Raw genomic sequence first — 15,804 nt, forward strand, 5'->3', positions numbered from 1 at the left:
AAGTAAAACGGTAGCAAGTAATACCTCTTTTTTTTAGTGTGGTAAAATGGCCCAAATCAATCCATACTATTTGTGCTTTTTCATACCCAATCTATAATACCCTGTATTTATCAACCTAAAAACTGACTAATAATTCAAATTTCCTACCTAAATTTTATAAATTTAGCCAACCGACGTGGGATAGTATATCGAATAGGCTCCCTAACCACTTGGATACATCAACGTTTTTGAATATTATGAACAAAGATGTATAATATTGTCTTTCTTCTTCCTTCTTCTTCTTCCTCCTTCACACATGGAAAGAGAACAACGATCAGAAGCAATTCGTCTAGGGTTATTTATACGGTTGATTCGTCTCTCCTATCACCTACGTTCTAATTTTTATTTTGTGTGAAGTTCCATGAATTTTGTAAAACCCAGATCTGGATTTTGTAATCTTTGCTCTATTTTTAGTTTATTATAGAGCGTTTGCACATATAAACAAATTATAAACGAATCGATTCAAATAATATTTTCAAATAATGTTGATCTCTTCAATCTATACCTTTCGATTTTGGATTTTAAAATCGAGATTCATTTGTTTTTTTGGTGACTTTTTCTCTCATGTGGATCGGACGTAGAAGATGAAGAGATGCGGAAGCCAATATAGCCAATATATATCATATCTTTGTTAACTAATTCCCGAAACATTGATATGTCCGAGTGGTTACTAAGCATATTTAGTATACGATGTCACCTTGATTCGAATCCTGCTAGTAACGTTTTTTGTTTTTTTTTTACCTATCGATATGCCACGTGGTTGTCTCGTTGGCGTTTTCCCTTTTTTAGTGTTTTGCTCAGTGGAGAAAGATACACATGATTTGGACAGCGTCTAGGACTGGCCTTTACCACACAAGCCGTGAGAAGTTTGCAGGCCACAAATAAAACTTTGTTCATTTTTTTTTCCTTTTTGTTTGACAAAAGTATCAAGGACCACAATGTATGTTATATTATTAGTTTAATTGGTCAAGAAAACTCTCTTACTCTTTTCTCCTTCCACGTGGTTGAAGGACTATCGTGTAAGAGATTTTTCACAATTTTAAAATCGGCTGTCGAATATAATACTAGAGATGCTACGAATGAATCCAATGTTTATTCACTCTGACTCACCCAAAAAATGAATCCAAAAGCATATTATTAATTGCTCTCTTTCTAGTTTCTACTACCAATGTGCATGTCAAACAAACTCACACCTCCGTCGACCAGATTCTTAAACTTCTGGTACACCAAAAAAAAGAATAAAAAAACTGGTACAGAACTACGGACCAATCTTAGAAGTCCAAACAATCTCTAACTAAATAAATATCCAAAACAAATACAATCAAAACACTCTCAAACTCCTAAGTGATGATGATACGTCAAAGTCATTATGATTCTAACTTGACACATGAGAAATCTATCCATAAATTGAGGTGTACAAAACCCCAAAGTTAAAAAAAATTGATATCCCTAGTTTGACCAAAATCTGTTACACAAACAAAACATTTCAAAGAATAAATGACTAATATATAATAATGATATACGATTTATGACTCCAAATTTTTGGTACCAAACAATAAAAAATCCAGGTACGTAACTACGGACCAATCCTAGAAGTCCAAATAATCTCTAACTAGCTTATTATCAATTTATCATCGAGAAACAACTTTTTTTATTTGAAAAAATTCAATCGTTAAAGTTCCAAAGTGACATGTCAGCATCACCGTCAACGTCGTTAAGGTTCCAGCCAACTTCCGGCGGGGGCAAAAGCATCCCCTCAGCCATATTCTCAAAAAAGTTGGGCATCCCCAAAACTTCCTCTTCATCCATATAAAACACACTACTACTCTGCTCCTCCATTACCATTCTCCTCTCCCCTTCCCTCACAGCCTCCGTTTCCGCCGCAGTTTGCGATCCCTCCGCAGTCACACTCTCATTCTGAAACGCCATCGCAGCTTCAGCCGCCGCTTTCTGAATCTCCTTAGGACAAGTAGTCTCAGGGATACGAAGCCGCCAAGCAGAATCAGCGAAATTGAGACAAGCAGAGCGACCACGGAGAGCCAAAGCAGCAACGTCGTGAGCACGAGCAGCCATTTCAACCGTTGGAAAAGTCCCTAACCAAATCCTAGATTTCTTGTTAGGCTCTCTAACCTCACAAACCCATTTGCCAGAGTTCCTCTGACGAACTCCTCTGTAAATCGGATGACGCGTCTCACGAAACTTCTTCCTCCCAGCTCGTTTCTTAGGACAACTCGAAGCTAGCTTTGGTGAACACTCACTACTGTCTGAAACCGGAGACCTATGATCGGGTACTGAGAGGAACGAGTCCGAGAAAGCAGAAGAAAAAGGATTCATATTTTGTGTTTTCGGATAAGATGTTTAATTTCTCTTTCTATCTTTTTTTTTTCCTTTTTTTTTCAGGTGTTTGGAACTTTTTGAGATATTTTTATTACAGAAAGTGAAGTTGTGTTGTGTTTATTTATTTTATAACAAAAAAAAAAGAGAGACAGAACACGGAGGGATCTGGTAAAGACAACTGTCCCACGGTATTTTACTGACACGTGTCCTTCTGAATCACTTTACTTAGTCCGAGTGTATTGCCTACTGTGTCGGTTTTGGATTCGATAGCTCAGTTTTTATATTTTAGTTATTATATTCAATTTCGATTAAGTTATGTTCGGAGGAAGGGAACGATTTAGCAAAAAGACAAAATAGACTTTAGTTTAAAGTGAAAGAGATGGGTTAGGGATGACGTCATCAAGACACGGTTTCGACATTTGGACGGAACTGCTCTCTTTTTGGTTCGTGAGGTGAGCCACGTTTGAAAGGACGGTGCGTCCGCTGTCGAGCCACGGTTTTGTGTTTTTTTTTTTTTTTAATTATGACCCACGCGCTTTTATGAGATGTGGGTCTTTTTTGTTTTTATTCATTATATTTTTTGAAAATCTTCTGGATATTTTGGTCTAATGCTTTATTTTTGGAAATCCTTTGGACTATTCATTATTCTATTGGACTCTTTTGGCTTATTTTTTTTTTTGTTCTTTAAATCATTTCTTCTTCTTTCGTTGTGTCGAATCATTATTATTGTTATTTAACTAATCCAAAATTGGATACGTGGCCAAGGCTGGTTCTGTTTCTTTTCTTTACTGACCTTTTTTTGGAGTATAAAATTTTGCTTCTAGAGACACTAACTTTGGTTTGGTTGGACGTTGGACGATTTCAAAATTCGAGTTCTTTTGGTCTTGCGACACAAAAGTTCAAACAAAACAAAAAACACTTGCCTTCATTCGGTTTGCTTTTGGAAATAAATTTATATTATTCCGAACAATTAAAATAAATATCATTCATAATTAATTTTGATTAGTAAAATAAAATAAATTTGCATAGTCTTATAAAACAAATTGTTTTTAAAGTATCGGAGAATTGGGGGTAAGCGGTCGAGCTATAACGAGTAGACAAAAACCACTTTTATCTAAGGTTAAAAGATAAATTTATATCAGATTAATCGATATGATGAAAATGTTTGAGGCACTTCTTGCTGTAAACAAATAATGTAATAGCCATAGTCTTTGCAGGTTGGTTCGGCTAGTTTTGCCAACTCCTAAATATGGATCAGAGGTTGACCATCATCTTTACTACGTAGAATGAAGGTTTTCTATTAAAGAGCTCATCATCACTATCACTCAACGCAAGCCAATTAACATTCATAAATGCAATTCAATCACCATGAATCAGAAGAGCTCATCATCACTATCTCTCAACGCCAAAAGTCTCATCGAATCATCTCTTTTATATCGACTCTGTACATTCGATTGAAGACCAAGTAAAGTTCTCCACTCGCGCTCTTGGAGTTTTGACTCTAAGATCCAACTGAATCATCACTTTGGTACACTTTGTTCTCATCATCTTCTACAAGCCAATATCTCTCCAGAATCTTCAAAGCCTTCAGGCTGATCTCACTGTTTTCATGGCTTTGCAGGTCCTCAATCTTTTCTACCCCTTCCGCACCTTCAATCAGCAGAGCATAACGGTTCCTGTCTCTTACACTCGGTACAGCCTCTCCGGCCTTCAAAATGTTTTCTAACCCATCCAGACACTTTGAGAGTAAGATGGTTCTTAGATCTGGACATACTAGAATATCGCATAAAGGTTTTATGCAACTCTGCTCCACCATGTATCTGAATCACACCAATGGAGAATGTGAGACTTGATGATCTATAAGCATGTCAAAGTGAAAAAAAAGAAGAAGACAGGGACGTACTTGATTTGATCAAGAGAACCACATACGACCACACCTAAAACTGCCCATACAGCTTCTTTCTTTATGCCAATATCAGCACTTTGAGCCAGATTGACCAAGGTTGGAATCAAATTTTCATCAATCACTGACTGTAATCACCAGGGGGAGAAAAGAAAGACAAATAAACATTTAGTGATAGCAAAAGACAAAGGATGTATATAGCAAAGTAGCAACAAAAGCTACTCACCTGAATTTGTTCTACAGTGCCTGCAGTGATGTTTGAAATCACCCAGCAAGCACTCTTCTTTATGTCTTTCTCATAGTTTCGAGTAAGTAAGTTGGAAAGAAATGGTAAAGCACCGCAATTGACCACAGACTGACGAATAAGTTCAAAGAGAAACATTCAGAGCCCTAAGAGGAGATGTTTAAAACAAAGCATTTTGTTGTTTGGTTACATTCACGGGACATTTGTGATAAATATGAATTACATACCTGTGTTTGCTGATTATTTCCAGCAGTTATAGTCCCAATGGTAAGAAGTGCATTAACAAGCACAGCTGTAGAAGGGTGTCTGCAAACAAAAACAAAAATATTTGGTCAGCCTTCAATATCCGAACATGTCGCAAAGGGTTTAAATATGTTGCGACTTCAGAGAAACACTAACTTGAGAAATTGAACTAGTTTTGAGACAATGTCAGCCTCAATCAAACTTTGGATACCATCTTCAGAATCATTAGAGATATCAGATAGTGCCAAGCAAGCATTTTTCACGACTTCTTCATCGTTTGAATGAAGAAGTTGATCAAGTGCAGGGAGAGCAAGTTTCATCTGTTGAATCATTGCTTCATATGTTAAGCATTGGAAGTATACAAACAGAGGAAACAGAGGAGAGAGAAGTAAGAAGACCTGATCGAAGGTCGGGGGAGGTTTGCCACAAAACAAGTTACACAAAGTCCAAGTGCCAATCCTGAGCGAATTGCCCATGCACAGAAGAATTAACAGTGGCATCAATACCCCTAACTGAAGAACAAAGTCACGGTACTTTGTTGAATGACCAGCAACGTTACCCAGTGCCCATATAGCCTACACGAAGTAAATTCAAAACTCGTAACTGTGACAAAGCATAGCATACATACATATCTACTAAACAAGTAGAATACATACCTGCTCACGGACATAACCTTTAGGAGAATCAACAAGCTGAATTAAGATTCGAATAGCGTCGTGATCAACTAGCTCATTCGGTTTTTCAGTAGCAATGTTTGTGAGAACCCAAGCTGCCTCATACTATAGAAAAATATCATTGAATGTAAACTGGAATCAAAGATCATCAAAAGATATTAACTTGATGACGAGGGACGTTTTCTTCTAACTTGAAGCCTAGGGTATTCTTCCTTGTAAAGAAACTGAACGAGACGAGGCACAACTCCAGATCGTATAAGAGCTTCACAAGGAATAGTTATATCTCCTGGAAGCAAGATTCGAGTTAGTGAATAAAAGAAGAATCTTTCGAAATCTAGGTTTCAAGAAAAGCAATGAGAGGAAAAACACAGAGGAAGTTTTTTTTTTACTCCGTGATAGAATACTTCTGATCTTGGCAGTAGATTCAAACTGTAATGAAAGATCATCTGACATAACACCATCGATCATAGCTTGTGAAACTTCTTCCACCTACGGTGAAAAGAACACTCCATCAATCGAAACCATAAACCAATCACAAACTCACCAGAGAGTGATTGATTACTTGTGAGATAAGTTTAGACGAACCTCTGTTTTCCGCGACATGGCTTTCTCCTCTCCGAAAGCAATTTACAAAACTTGAAAGAGAAGCCCTAGAAATCTCTACTGAACTGTGTGAAAGAGAACGATGAGCAAGAATGCAAGAAAAGAAAACAAGGAGCGAAAAAAAGAAAACAGATGAACTTCTAAAGAGGCGAATAATAATAATAAAAAAAGGGTTTGTATATAATTTAGTCACCAACCTATTAAAATTGAAATTTTGATTTTTGATTTAAATCCGATTTTTACTTGGCCTATGTAAGAATGGTTACGCTTTTGATTTCAGTTACAACAACCAGAGCTCTTTTGAACTCTAATAGTTCTAGAACCAATTAACAATCAGAAGATGCAACTCAATCACTATGTATCAGAAACCAAGCTCATCGTCACTATCATCATCACTATCACTCAACGCAAAGTCTCCTTCATCCTCCACCCATTCATCTTCCGCAAACGCTGACACATTAAACCTCCCAAACCCATCACTCTCCACTGTCATCTCCGCCCTCTCACCCTCATCATACGACAAAGAAAACAACTCATCACCACCGCTAAATCCCACCTCATCCTCCTCAAACCGTGGTCTCTTCCCTGGAATCAAATCTTTCTCACCTATCTCTCCCTTCTCCACACCAATCCAAGGCACCCACAAATCAGCATGCCTTCCCAAAGCTCTATCCCTATCACTAACAACCAATGTCCCAAGATCAGCCTCCCTAGCTTTCCTCAACATATCAGAAAAGTCCTTATCATCAGAAACCAAAACCAACCAATCAATCCCTCTAGTCATAGAATGCTGTATCTGTCTCTTCACAGCCCAATCAGCCGCTTGTGGCTTATCCTCCACAGTCTTCACATAAACCCCAGCTCGCCGTAGCTCAGCCTCTAAACCATATCCAACTTTAGGAGTCAACAACCTCCTCGCCGCTTCATTATACTTCTCATTCCCTGAAACATAACGTTCTTTAAACTTCTGACGTTTCTTACCTTTCAAAGACCTCATCCTATTCACTTTCTTCTGTCTCTCTCTCTCATGAAGCTGCTTGAAATGTTTCTTCAAATCAAGATTCGTTTTACACTTCCGACCACATACTCCACATATGTAAGGCTCGACCGGAGTCACTTCTCCTTTCCTCTCCATGAAATCAAGATTCCTCCTTTGACGTCTCTCTTCGACGACCCAATGAGGCAAATGGATAAAAGCATGCCGATTTGCGTAAGCGGAGATCTCAACGACTCGGCCGAGCTTCTCCGCGACTTTACGGAGAGCTCTAGCTGCTTCGTACGGTGGACCTCGTGGTGGTTTGTTGTCTAAGTCCCACAAGACTACAACTTTCTTCTCCTTTGGAGCAAAGACACCTTCTTTGTTTCTCACCAAGTCGATTTCTGATGAAGATGCTGATTTGAGACATGATTTGATCGGACGTAGACGGCGGAGTGGGAAGGTGACGAGTTTAGGGTTTCGGAATTTGGAGTCGGAGAAGGTGAAGAAGTGAGATTTGTGGGAAAGGAAAGGTTTTGGATAAAGGGTCTCAATTGAATTACAGAACAAACTCATTGGAAGCTTCTTAGCGATGGAACCAGTGAAATTGGCGTAGGTGTGATTAGTGTTTTGGGAGAGATTGGTTTAGGTCTTGTTGACACGTAACAGAGATGGTCCCTCTGGTCCGGACAAGTTTTAGTGAGGATTGTTGTTATCTAGCATGTCCGGCGAGGAAGACGACGGCTGTGCGGATGGATATGCTGCCTAACCAAAGTTTATCCTCTCCTTTGGTTTTAGTTGTTTGAGAGCCTCTAGTTCGACTAGAAGGTCTTCTAGAGAGACTTTTTTTTACCTTTGTTCTTTTTTTGTTTGTTTTTTACTTTCAATTCTCATAAAGAAATGACATAGGATGTGAAACTGTTAAAGATGCATGATAAACATTGCAGTAACCACTAATGGGAACATTGGGAAGAGGAACATAGTGATGGTATCTCAATCAGAAACCATACGGACGAGTGAGGGTAAGAAAAAAGAGGAATTTGAGTGGTAAGTTGTGTTCTATAACAAATGAAGGACAGATTCTAGGCTGAAAAAAAATTCAAGGACAAGAATTTGGTTGAGAAGCTTTTGAGGTATCTTTAATGTTGTCATAAATGTAGCAATTTACCTATATAACATAGAGTTTGAAGAAGTTATTGGTATATGCTCAAAACGTTGTCAAACACGATATATATGGTTGGATAATCCATAGATGATGATAAAGATGTGTCATGTGTGTGTGGTCTGATGGTTAAGTTCCAAACTTCCAAACAAATTTCTCCTATGCAGTTAATATATCATCACAGTTCTATCGTTCCAAAATTTAAGTTGCTGTTGACAAAATAGAAAATTAAGCTTTCATATTTTCCATGAACTTTTTTTCTCTCTTGTCAAAAAATACTAACAGTTAGACCATCTTGTATTTTCAGATTTTAAGATATATTTTAAATTGGATCAGTTACCACACACATTTTTTGTTGCTAGATACTTCTATACATTTGTTCTTGAAAAAAAAATCTTTCACTATCTAAAAGCAGCATAAATAAACAGTTGACCTAAAACTAAGGATTAAATACCTATAAAAATCAATAGAAAAAGAAAGAAAAAGAAAATCGAATTCATAGAGCAAATACAAAAATGCATAAAAATAACGTTTTTCAAAAATATTAATAACCTATTTGACTTTCCCATTACATCGACCCAAAAAAAAAAAAAAAAAATCATTCGACCGGCAAAAAAAAAAACCAAGAAAAAGACAGCTTCAAAGGATATTTTTATTTGTAACTCCAAAGATTAGCTCCATGATGATTCTCCGGCGAATCATCATCCACCGTCGGAGTTATCATCATTCTCGGTGGACTCATCAACATACCTTCAGCCATCTCCGTCAACAAAGTCGGCATATTCAACATCTCTTCCTCATCCATAAACTCAAACCCTTCTTCTACTTCTACTACTACTACTTCTTCCTCTTTCCCGGGTTGACCCGTCGGATCCAATACCTTCTCAGCTTCACCCGGATCCGGCTGCTTCATCTCCGCTGCTTTGCTAGCAGCCGCTCTTATATCCGCAGCAGAGTTCGAAACCGGAGGCACGTAAGTCAAAGCCAAACCAGGAAAATTCAAAACGGCGTCGGAGCCTTTTAAAGCTAAAGCCGCCACGTCGTAAGCCGCTGCAGCCATCTCCGGTACCGGATAAGTCCCGAGCCATATCCTCGTCGTTTTACGTGGCTCTCTGATCTCCGATACCCATTTCCCGTTTCGTAGCCGTATTCCCCTGAAGAAAGAGTGCTTCCCGGATAATCCAGTCCCCGTTCTCCTGGCCGGAGATCCACCGGCGGAGGTGAGAGAAGACGGTCTCGGTGAAGAAGAAGAACTTGGAGAGGATTGAGTAGACTGATCAGAAGGTTTCGAAGGCAATGCGATTGATACTTCACGAGACGACGTCGTAGTTTCTTGATTCCCGGTGGTCGGAGATTTAGTATTCGACATAAGAAGAATGTGTTTTGTCTGATATGGTTAAACTAATGTTACAAATGTGTTTTGTGTTCTGTTTTTTCTTTTTTTCTTATCAAATTGTGTTTGTTATATGGTATGTTCTCAGATGAGAGAGATTTTAAAACCGTGGCAAATTCGTAAGAAGCTCCGTTTTTGGTTGAATGATGTTAGCTGTTACACATTTATACAACTTAGATTTGATTATGATATTTATTTCTTTATGATCGTATAAAGAGAAATTGCATTTTTCCTCTCACCTCATTCCTCAATTGATCATATTGAATTTTTATACTAGTATACAATACATACCATTTAAAATAAAATAAAAAGAGTAGATTTGTGAACCCCATGTAGAGACAGCCACTCAGGATGACCAAATCGCAAACTACACTAATTGATTCGATAGTAGCCTATTGGGTAGAGCTTCTTCTATATTGGGTTGAGCCTCTGAGGTAAAATAACTAAGTGGCTTGACTTATGGATAATCTATTAAGCCACACGAAAAAGGGTTTAAAAACTTACAAATATTAAATACAGTATATTGTAAGGTTGTAGAGGTCTAGTGGAACATACTAGTATAAAGAATTGATGGGACCAAAAAAAACATATTTTCCATTGCTCGAATGAGCAAAATATTAGCGAGGTATACTATGTATTTGCTATTAATAGTAATCTTTATAATTCTTTTCAGAAAAATTCCCTAAAGACATTCTCTGGTGAATTTGCCAAACTACACCATAGATGATAATTTGCAAAAAAAAAAAGAAAAAAAAAGAGTGACAAATTTACAGGTATGTTATATTGCACATAATTGTTTAATATAATGCTTTTTAAAAACACATAATGCGCAGAAACTAATCATAATATTTACGAAAAAGTTATACACCGAGTTTGCAACCACATGTCAATAACCTATGGCATTTAATTTTATAAATTGTATTAAAACCTAGTATTGAAGAATTTGAAAGAAATTGAACAAATCAGAACTTTTGTTGTTGTTTGGAGGATAGTGAAGATACCCTTCCGTATCAAGTATTCAAGTATCGACCTTTCTATTTAATGAGTTGTATAAAAAGGTATTTTCATTCCACTTTTGCCAACGATTTTTTTTTCCTAAAGTGAAAATAAACCCAAAAGGCTAGGCTGCGAATCGAACACGTACCTTGCGCGATTTCAATATTACGAAGAGAAATTTAAAATTAGTTGATCAAATAATAGTTAAGGGTGAACGGGTACCAAAGAGGCAATAAAATGACAGAAATAAAATAGTTAAAAAAGCCAAGATATACTTTTAATTGGTAATGGTGAGCACTTAAGGAAGCCAGCCAAAGCTTGGTAAGACGACGAGTCTTACTGATACATTATGAGAATGAAATGTCCCACACGATTTGTGTATCACGGTAGGACTCTCCTATAGGCTCGTTTTCCATATTTTATTTGTTTCATAATTACAGCCCACAAGATCACTAAAAAATGTTGTGAGATCATCCTCTAATCACACCCCATGTTAGGTATTAAACTATTACTATCTTCAATCCTACGTCAGTACGTCTAACACACAGCCATTTAAAGGTATCATGGAGGATATAATTAGAATACCTAATACTCGACATGATTTTTTTCTACATATATGCATTAGAGAAAGGTCATGCAGATGCAGGCCCCTACCCATTGTACCAAGTTATATAAAAGCCACATTTCAGTGATTTCACCCATACGACAACCTCCGGTCCTTTTGCTCCTCTTTTGCTTCTTTGCTTCCTTCGACCTGACTAAATTTACTTTTACATGTTTTTTTGTTCATTGTCCAGCATCACGTGCTAATGCCCGCCCCTATGGCCTATGAACATTGTCTTAATTGCCTACTACACGTGCTATGATAACTTATCCGGTGATCGGTCAATGCCGGTCAAGCCCCAAAAGTGAGTTTAGTGACCACTGACCACTTGTTACTTACGAGTTTGACTGTTGTATGACTGTATGAGTTAACCATATGCTTAGAATGTGTAATGATGATGGGATAAGATACAAATGTTAGACTATATATTATGATATATGCAAAATCGTAAGGTAAATAAAGATTTGAGAATCGACTAAACTGAATTGGATAGTTTCATGTTTGGTTGATTCATACTAATGTCAAAACGTCAAAGTACCATTGTGGCCATTAACGTGCACTCTTATCATCCTCGTAAAATCACAAAACAACCCAAATGTATTCTAAACCAATCAAAGTTTCAATCTTTTCACAACACCCGATTTGTTGAAATCAAGAAAATAAAAATCTAAACTTTGATCATCATCTCATCCTCTCTGACTCTCTCGGAGTTCATCAGCATCCGATGAAACTCCTTCCAAGTCCAGTAACCTTCCCCTTCTTCACACCCTTAAATTCAAAGCCTTTCTTCATCAAACCCACCAAACTCTCAGTCTCCGTCTCCGTCCAGACTCCTCCGCCGGACTTTGATTTCCGCAACGAGATTGCGTCGGACTCACGAGCCGCAATCGCTAAAACTTTCCCGGAGTTGCTTGACCTCGCTGATAACGGGACTTTGGTTCTGGTCCAGAAACAGAGCTTTGGCCCTGTTCCATCTTGGCGCAAGGAGTTCGTTGAGCCGGAAGCGATTTGGCTTGTGGGTACTTCTCATATCTCGCCGGAGTCTGCTTCCGTCGTTGAACGCGTCGTCCGTACTTTGAAACCTGATAATGTCGCCGTCGAGCTCTGTCGTAGCAGGAAAGTCAAATTCTTTTTAGGGTTTTATGTGAAATTTGATGAGTTTATCTATGAAAGTTTGAGAATTTGTTGTCAATTTGATGAATTGAGGGAATTGGATTAGGTTTGGTACAAATTGAGAGGTCATTATGTTGTGATGGGAATTGTGATTTGGGGAACAAAAGTATCTGACAGTAACACATTGCAGAGGTTGATGTTGATATTGCAGAGCTGGGATTATGTATACTTCGAGTGTTGGAGGAGAGGCTGACCAAAACTTGAAATCCGGAGTGTTGTCGTTGACTGGAACAGGCTTTCTTGGTGCTGTTGGCCGGAGCTTAGACTTGGGTATAACGATCTAATCAGTAACTTTACCTTTCTTTATCCATGTACTTGCTTTTGCTTCAATGTTTGATGTATTTTTTTGGTGTGTGTGTTGGTTGGGATGATCATAGGAGGCCAAACTGCGTTGGCCTTGCGGCTTCTCTTAGCGGTTTTCTCTTCTAAGTTATCTTCTGTTGCTGACCGACCTTTTGGGGATGAGGTATGGTTTTGAGTATCCAAGGTTCGTTTTTAGACATTGAGAATGTTCTTGATCAAACTTTTGCATGTAGTTTCGTGCTGCTCGGAAAGCTTCTGAGGAAGTTGGTGCACAGCTGGTTCTTGGAGACAGACCCATCGAAATCACAGTAATGTTTAACAACTAATTGTTTCTGACTAACATATGCAAGATGGATTTAAAACCAATGGGACTAATGGCTTTTTTTATGTTAATGTTGTAGCTCGAAAGGGCTTGGAACTCACTGAAATGGGGAGAGAAGTATAATCTGGTGATGGCTGTGACTCGGGCAATCACATCTTCATCCAGTATATCCGCAGCTGAGCTTAAGGTTTTGCTTTCTTTTCCCCAACTCGGGTTTAGTTAAACTTTTGAAGAATATGATAAAGTTTGTAACTTTGGGGTTTGTATACTCATTGCAACAGGAACAAGAAACTGATGAAAGCAATGGAAGTTTGCAGCTATACGAACGGCTAAGTTTCTTATACCCATCACTCTTACTACCTCTAATACACGAAAGAGACACCGTAAGCATAAAAACCAAAACAGAGCCAAAGACCAAAAACCGATAGTACTCGATAAAGTAATGTTTTTTTTTTCTTTGCTTGGAGACAGTATCTAGCTTGGTCGTTGAAGAGGAGTAAAGCAGTGAACGGGTGTAAAACAGTGGTGGGAGTGATCGGAAAAGGACACATGAACGGTGTGATCTATGCATTGGTGTCAGACTCCGGAGATCTTCGGTTTAGAGACTTGGTGGGAAGAGGAGATTCATATAAAGGTGGTACTACATCATCGGAAGGCTGGATTCAAAAGGTTTTAAAAAGCCTTGCAAGAGACACCATTATAGGATTATTGTTATGGGAGTTGTATGAACTGTATCTCAAGTTTGTGATGATGAACCAAATCCCTTCATGATCTTGTTACAAAAACAACTTAGACCATGTCCACTCGAGAACCTCTTTAACATTGCTCAAAATTAAACTAATAATACATTTAATACTAAACTAATCAAAGCAACCCACTAACAACTTTAAACAAAATCACCCTTCCAATAGAGAAACTCTATTAAGGTTGCTTAATCCTCATAATTCATTTTTTTAAAACAATTGCTTAATTATATTCCAAAATGAAGGGTTGTCAATTCTTACAAATCGTCTTAGTAGTGTTACAAAACAAGGTGAAAGAGAAAGCAGTTTACATAACAGAAGATGGAAACACAATGAGAGGAAACTTGCCGCATATATCCATCGATACCAATGGCTTTAGCAAGATCTTCAACCCCATTTGGACCAGTCAAATTGGCCTACAAGGTTTGCTAGTGTCACCTCTGCCATTGTCACCTAACCCGAGCCTTCCATGTTCTCCTCTTCCCCAACCATAGACCTAAGATTGTATATAGCCAAGTCACAACATTTTTACAGTTAAGATCTATATCAAGCTTAAAAACAACCCAGCCATGGCTCGACCTCCCTATCTCTTTGTTTGCAGAATCTTCACAGCTGAAGCTGACAAAACCAAAACACCTCGACCTCCCTATCTCTCTGTCTGTGATAATCGTAGCTGCACACAACCCAAAGACACAGTCACCGTAACGAACAATATACAAAAACCACAACAAACAGGACAAATAGGTTCCTTAACACACTACAAAAGCCAGACACTGAGACCATATCACAAAACGTTCATCAAACCAGCCTAATGTTTATAACCTTGTTAAAATACCTTACCATCTAACTATAATGTTTCAAACCATACAGAGATAGGCAACACGGGGGCGCTTATGTTCAAACCAAATGTTCCCTTTGATCAAGACTTGAAGCATTGTTAAACTAACTGGGGGCGCTTATGTTCAAACCAAATGCTGCCACACTCTCGGTTTCTGATTATACTAAGTGAGTAAATGGTGGCAAAATCTCTTACCATTAACAACACTTTGTAAGTTTCTTAGTTCAAAATTTCAGTCTAGAAATAATTGTACAGCTCAGCGTAGATAAGATAACATATTGTATACAATTACCAATTACCAGGTAGAGTGAAGGTGAATGGGATGAATTGACTAACGTTTTGAGGCATTGGAGCAAGAACTCTGGGAATTGAGTAAAAATATATGTATCCGGAGGAGTAACATACATCTGCATCTACAAACAAACAAATGAACCCAGGAACTAGAGAAACCGAATAAAACGAGCAATTCGAGACATTGAATGAACTCACACACCTCCCTGAAATCATAAACATCGTTAGAGATCAGGCGGTTTTCTGATAAAGAAATCACAGTCCATCAAGCTGATTTTATGGAACTCGTCTTCGTTTATCCTGTAATCAACCACCGTATCCGAGTCCCATCCTTGCGTTGATATAAAGCTCTTACTCTGCACAAAAAGCGATATCTCCGTCGTTTCTGAATGACGTGAATTGCTGCTGCGTGGCGGAGGGAGACGGTGGTTTTAAGGTGAATGAGAGTAGAGATAAGGAAGGAGATAAAAAAAGCTCACGCGTTTTGTCGACAGAGGAAAGAGAGAAGAAGAACATGAGAGAAAAAAAATTTTCTGTTTTGTATTTTATCAAAAGCCAACTAGATATTGACAGGGAGCATGTCTTCAGGGTTCCTTCCGATACTTCCCAGAGCAACGACGGTTCTCAGGGCATTTGCATTGGGGATCAATTTTTAGTGTTTTTAGACCATCTGCAATGGCGTAGTTTTGGACCGTCCTCCGACAATTGTTTTTTAAAATTAAATCAAAAATGGCCAAATACTGAAGAATCGACTCTTTAAACGCGACATTTTTCGTCCGTCTACTTGAACACGTGGAAGGTGGTGATTGGGAGAAGTCTTTGGGTAGGGTTAACACGCGACACTTTCTCGAGAGAAAGTTTTCGAATTCTCTCTTCTATCTCGACGGCGACGAATTCCCGACATGTCTTTCTTCCTCTTTTCCGCCGATTTTAAGCCGAAAACGATCTTCTGTGTATCCC

At 38.3% G+C, this 15,804-nt stretch overlaps 6 protein-coding genes across 10 annotated transcripts; 1 reads left to right on the plus strand and 5 right to left on the minus strand.

Moving 5' to 3' along the window:
• Positions 1,111–2,452, minus strand: LOC104761204 (dehydration-responsive element-binding protein 1D-like). The gene has a single exon (XM_010484244.1). The coding sequence runs from the start codon at positions 2,371–2,373 to the stop codon at positions 1,705–1,707; it is 669 nt and encodes a 222-aa protein (XP_010482546.1). The 5' UTR covers positions 2,374–2,452; the 3' UTR covers positions 1,111–1,704.
• Positions 3,530–6,333, minus strand: LOC104761207 (importin subunit alpha-8-like). Its single transcript, XM_010484246.2, has 11 exons — positions 6,241–6,333; positions 6,026–6,103; positions 5,830–5,929; positions 5,632–5,726; positions 5,423–5,545; positions 5,165–5,341; positions 4,923–5,086; positions 4,751–4,829; positions 4,506–4,634; positions 4,280–4,407; positions 3,530–4,196 (listed from the first exon to the last, which is right to left on the minus strand). Exons 2-11 carry the CDS (start codon positions 6,041–6,043, stop codon positions 3,878–3,880), a joined length of 1,332 nt encoding a protein of 443 aa, XP_010482548.1. The 5' UTR covers positions 6,044–6,103; positions 6,241–6,333; the 3' UTR covers positions 3,530–3,877.
• On the minus strand, positions 6,244–7,788 carry LOC104761206. The gene has a single exon (XM_010484245.2). It carries the CDS (start codon positions 7,593–7,595, stop codon positions 6,405–6,407), a length of 1,191 nt encoding a protein of 396 aa, XP_010482547.1. The 5' UTR covers positions 7,596–7,788; the 3' UTR covers positions 6,244–6,404.
• On the minus strand, positions 8,544–9,687 carry LOC104761208 (ethylene-responsive transcription factor ERF025-like). The gene has a single exon (XM_010484247.2). It carries the CDS (start codon positions 9,548–9,550, stop codon positions 8,834–8,836), a length of 717 nt encoding a protein of 238 aa, XP_010482549.1. The 5' UTR covers positions 9,551–9,687; the 3' UTR covers positions 8,544–8,833.
• On the plus strand, positions 11,737–13,775 carry LOC104761209 (traB domain-containing protein). Of its 2 annotated transcripts, none has more exons than XM_010484249.2 (7): positions 11,737–12,290; positions 12,499–12,617; positions 12,725–12,813; positions 12,884–12,958; positions 13,052–13,159; positions 13,254–13,355; positions 13,444–13,775. In XM_010484249.2, the coding sequence occupies exons 1-7, from the start codon at positions 11,899–11,901 to the stop codon at positions 13,741–13,743; spliced, it is 1,185 nt and encodes a 394-aa protein (XP_010482551.1). In that variant the 5' UTR covers positions 11,737–11,898; the 3' UTR covers positions 13,744–13,775. The 2 variants fall into 2 exon arrangements, with proteins under 2 accessions (XP_010482551.1, XP_010482552.1); XM_010484250.2 differs by having other exon boundaries at positions 11,741–12,290; positions 12,478–12,617.
• On the minus strand, positions 13,908–15,470 carry LOC104761210. 4 transcript variants are annotated; one of them, XR_002036623.1, is made up of 3 exons: positions 15,047–15,470; positions 14,853–14,966; positions 13,908–14,388 (listed from the first exon to the last, which is right to left on the minus strand). XR_002036623.1 is itself a non-coding variant. In XM_019240535.1 (3 exons), exons 1-3 carry the CDS (start codon positions 15,064–15,066, stop codon positions 14,169–14,171), a joined length of 351 nt encoding a protein of 116 aa, XP_019096080.1. In that variant the 5' UTR covers positions 15,067–15,469; the 3' UTR covers positions 13,908–14,168. The 4 variants fall into 4 exon arrangements, 1 of the variants encoding a protein (XP_019096080.1); XR_002036624.1 differs by having other exon boundaries at positions 14,890–14,960; positions 15,047–15,466; XR_763107.2 differs by having other exon boundaries at positions 14,853–14,960; positions 15,047–15,458.

Source organism: Camelina sativa, chromosome 18 (genome assembly GCF_000633955.1).
Source record: "Camelina sativa cultivar DH55 chromosome 18, Cs, whole genome shotgun sequence".
Taxonomy (NCBI): Eukaryota; Viridiplantae; Streptophyta; class Magnoliopsida; order Brassicales; family Brassicaceae; genus Camelina; species Camelina sativa.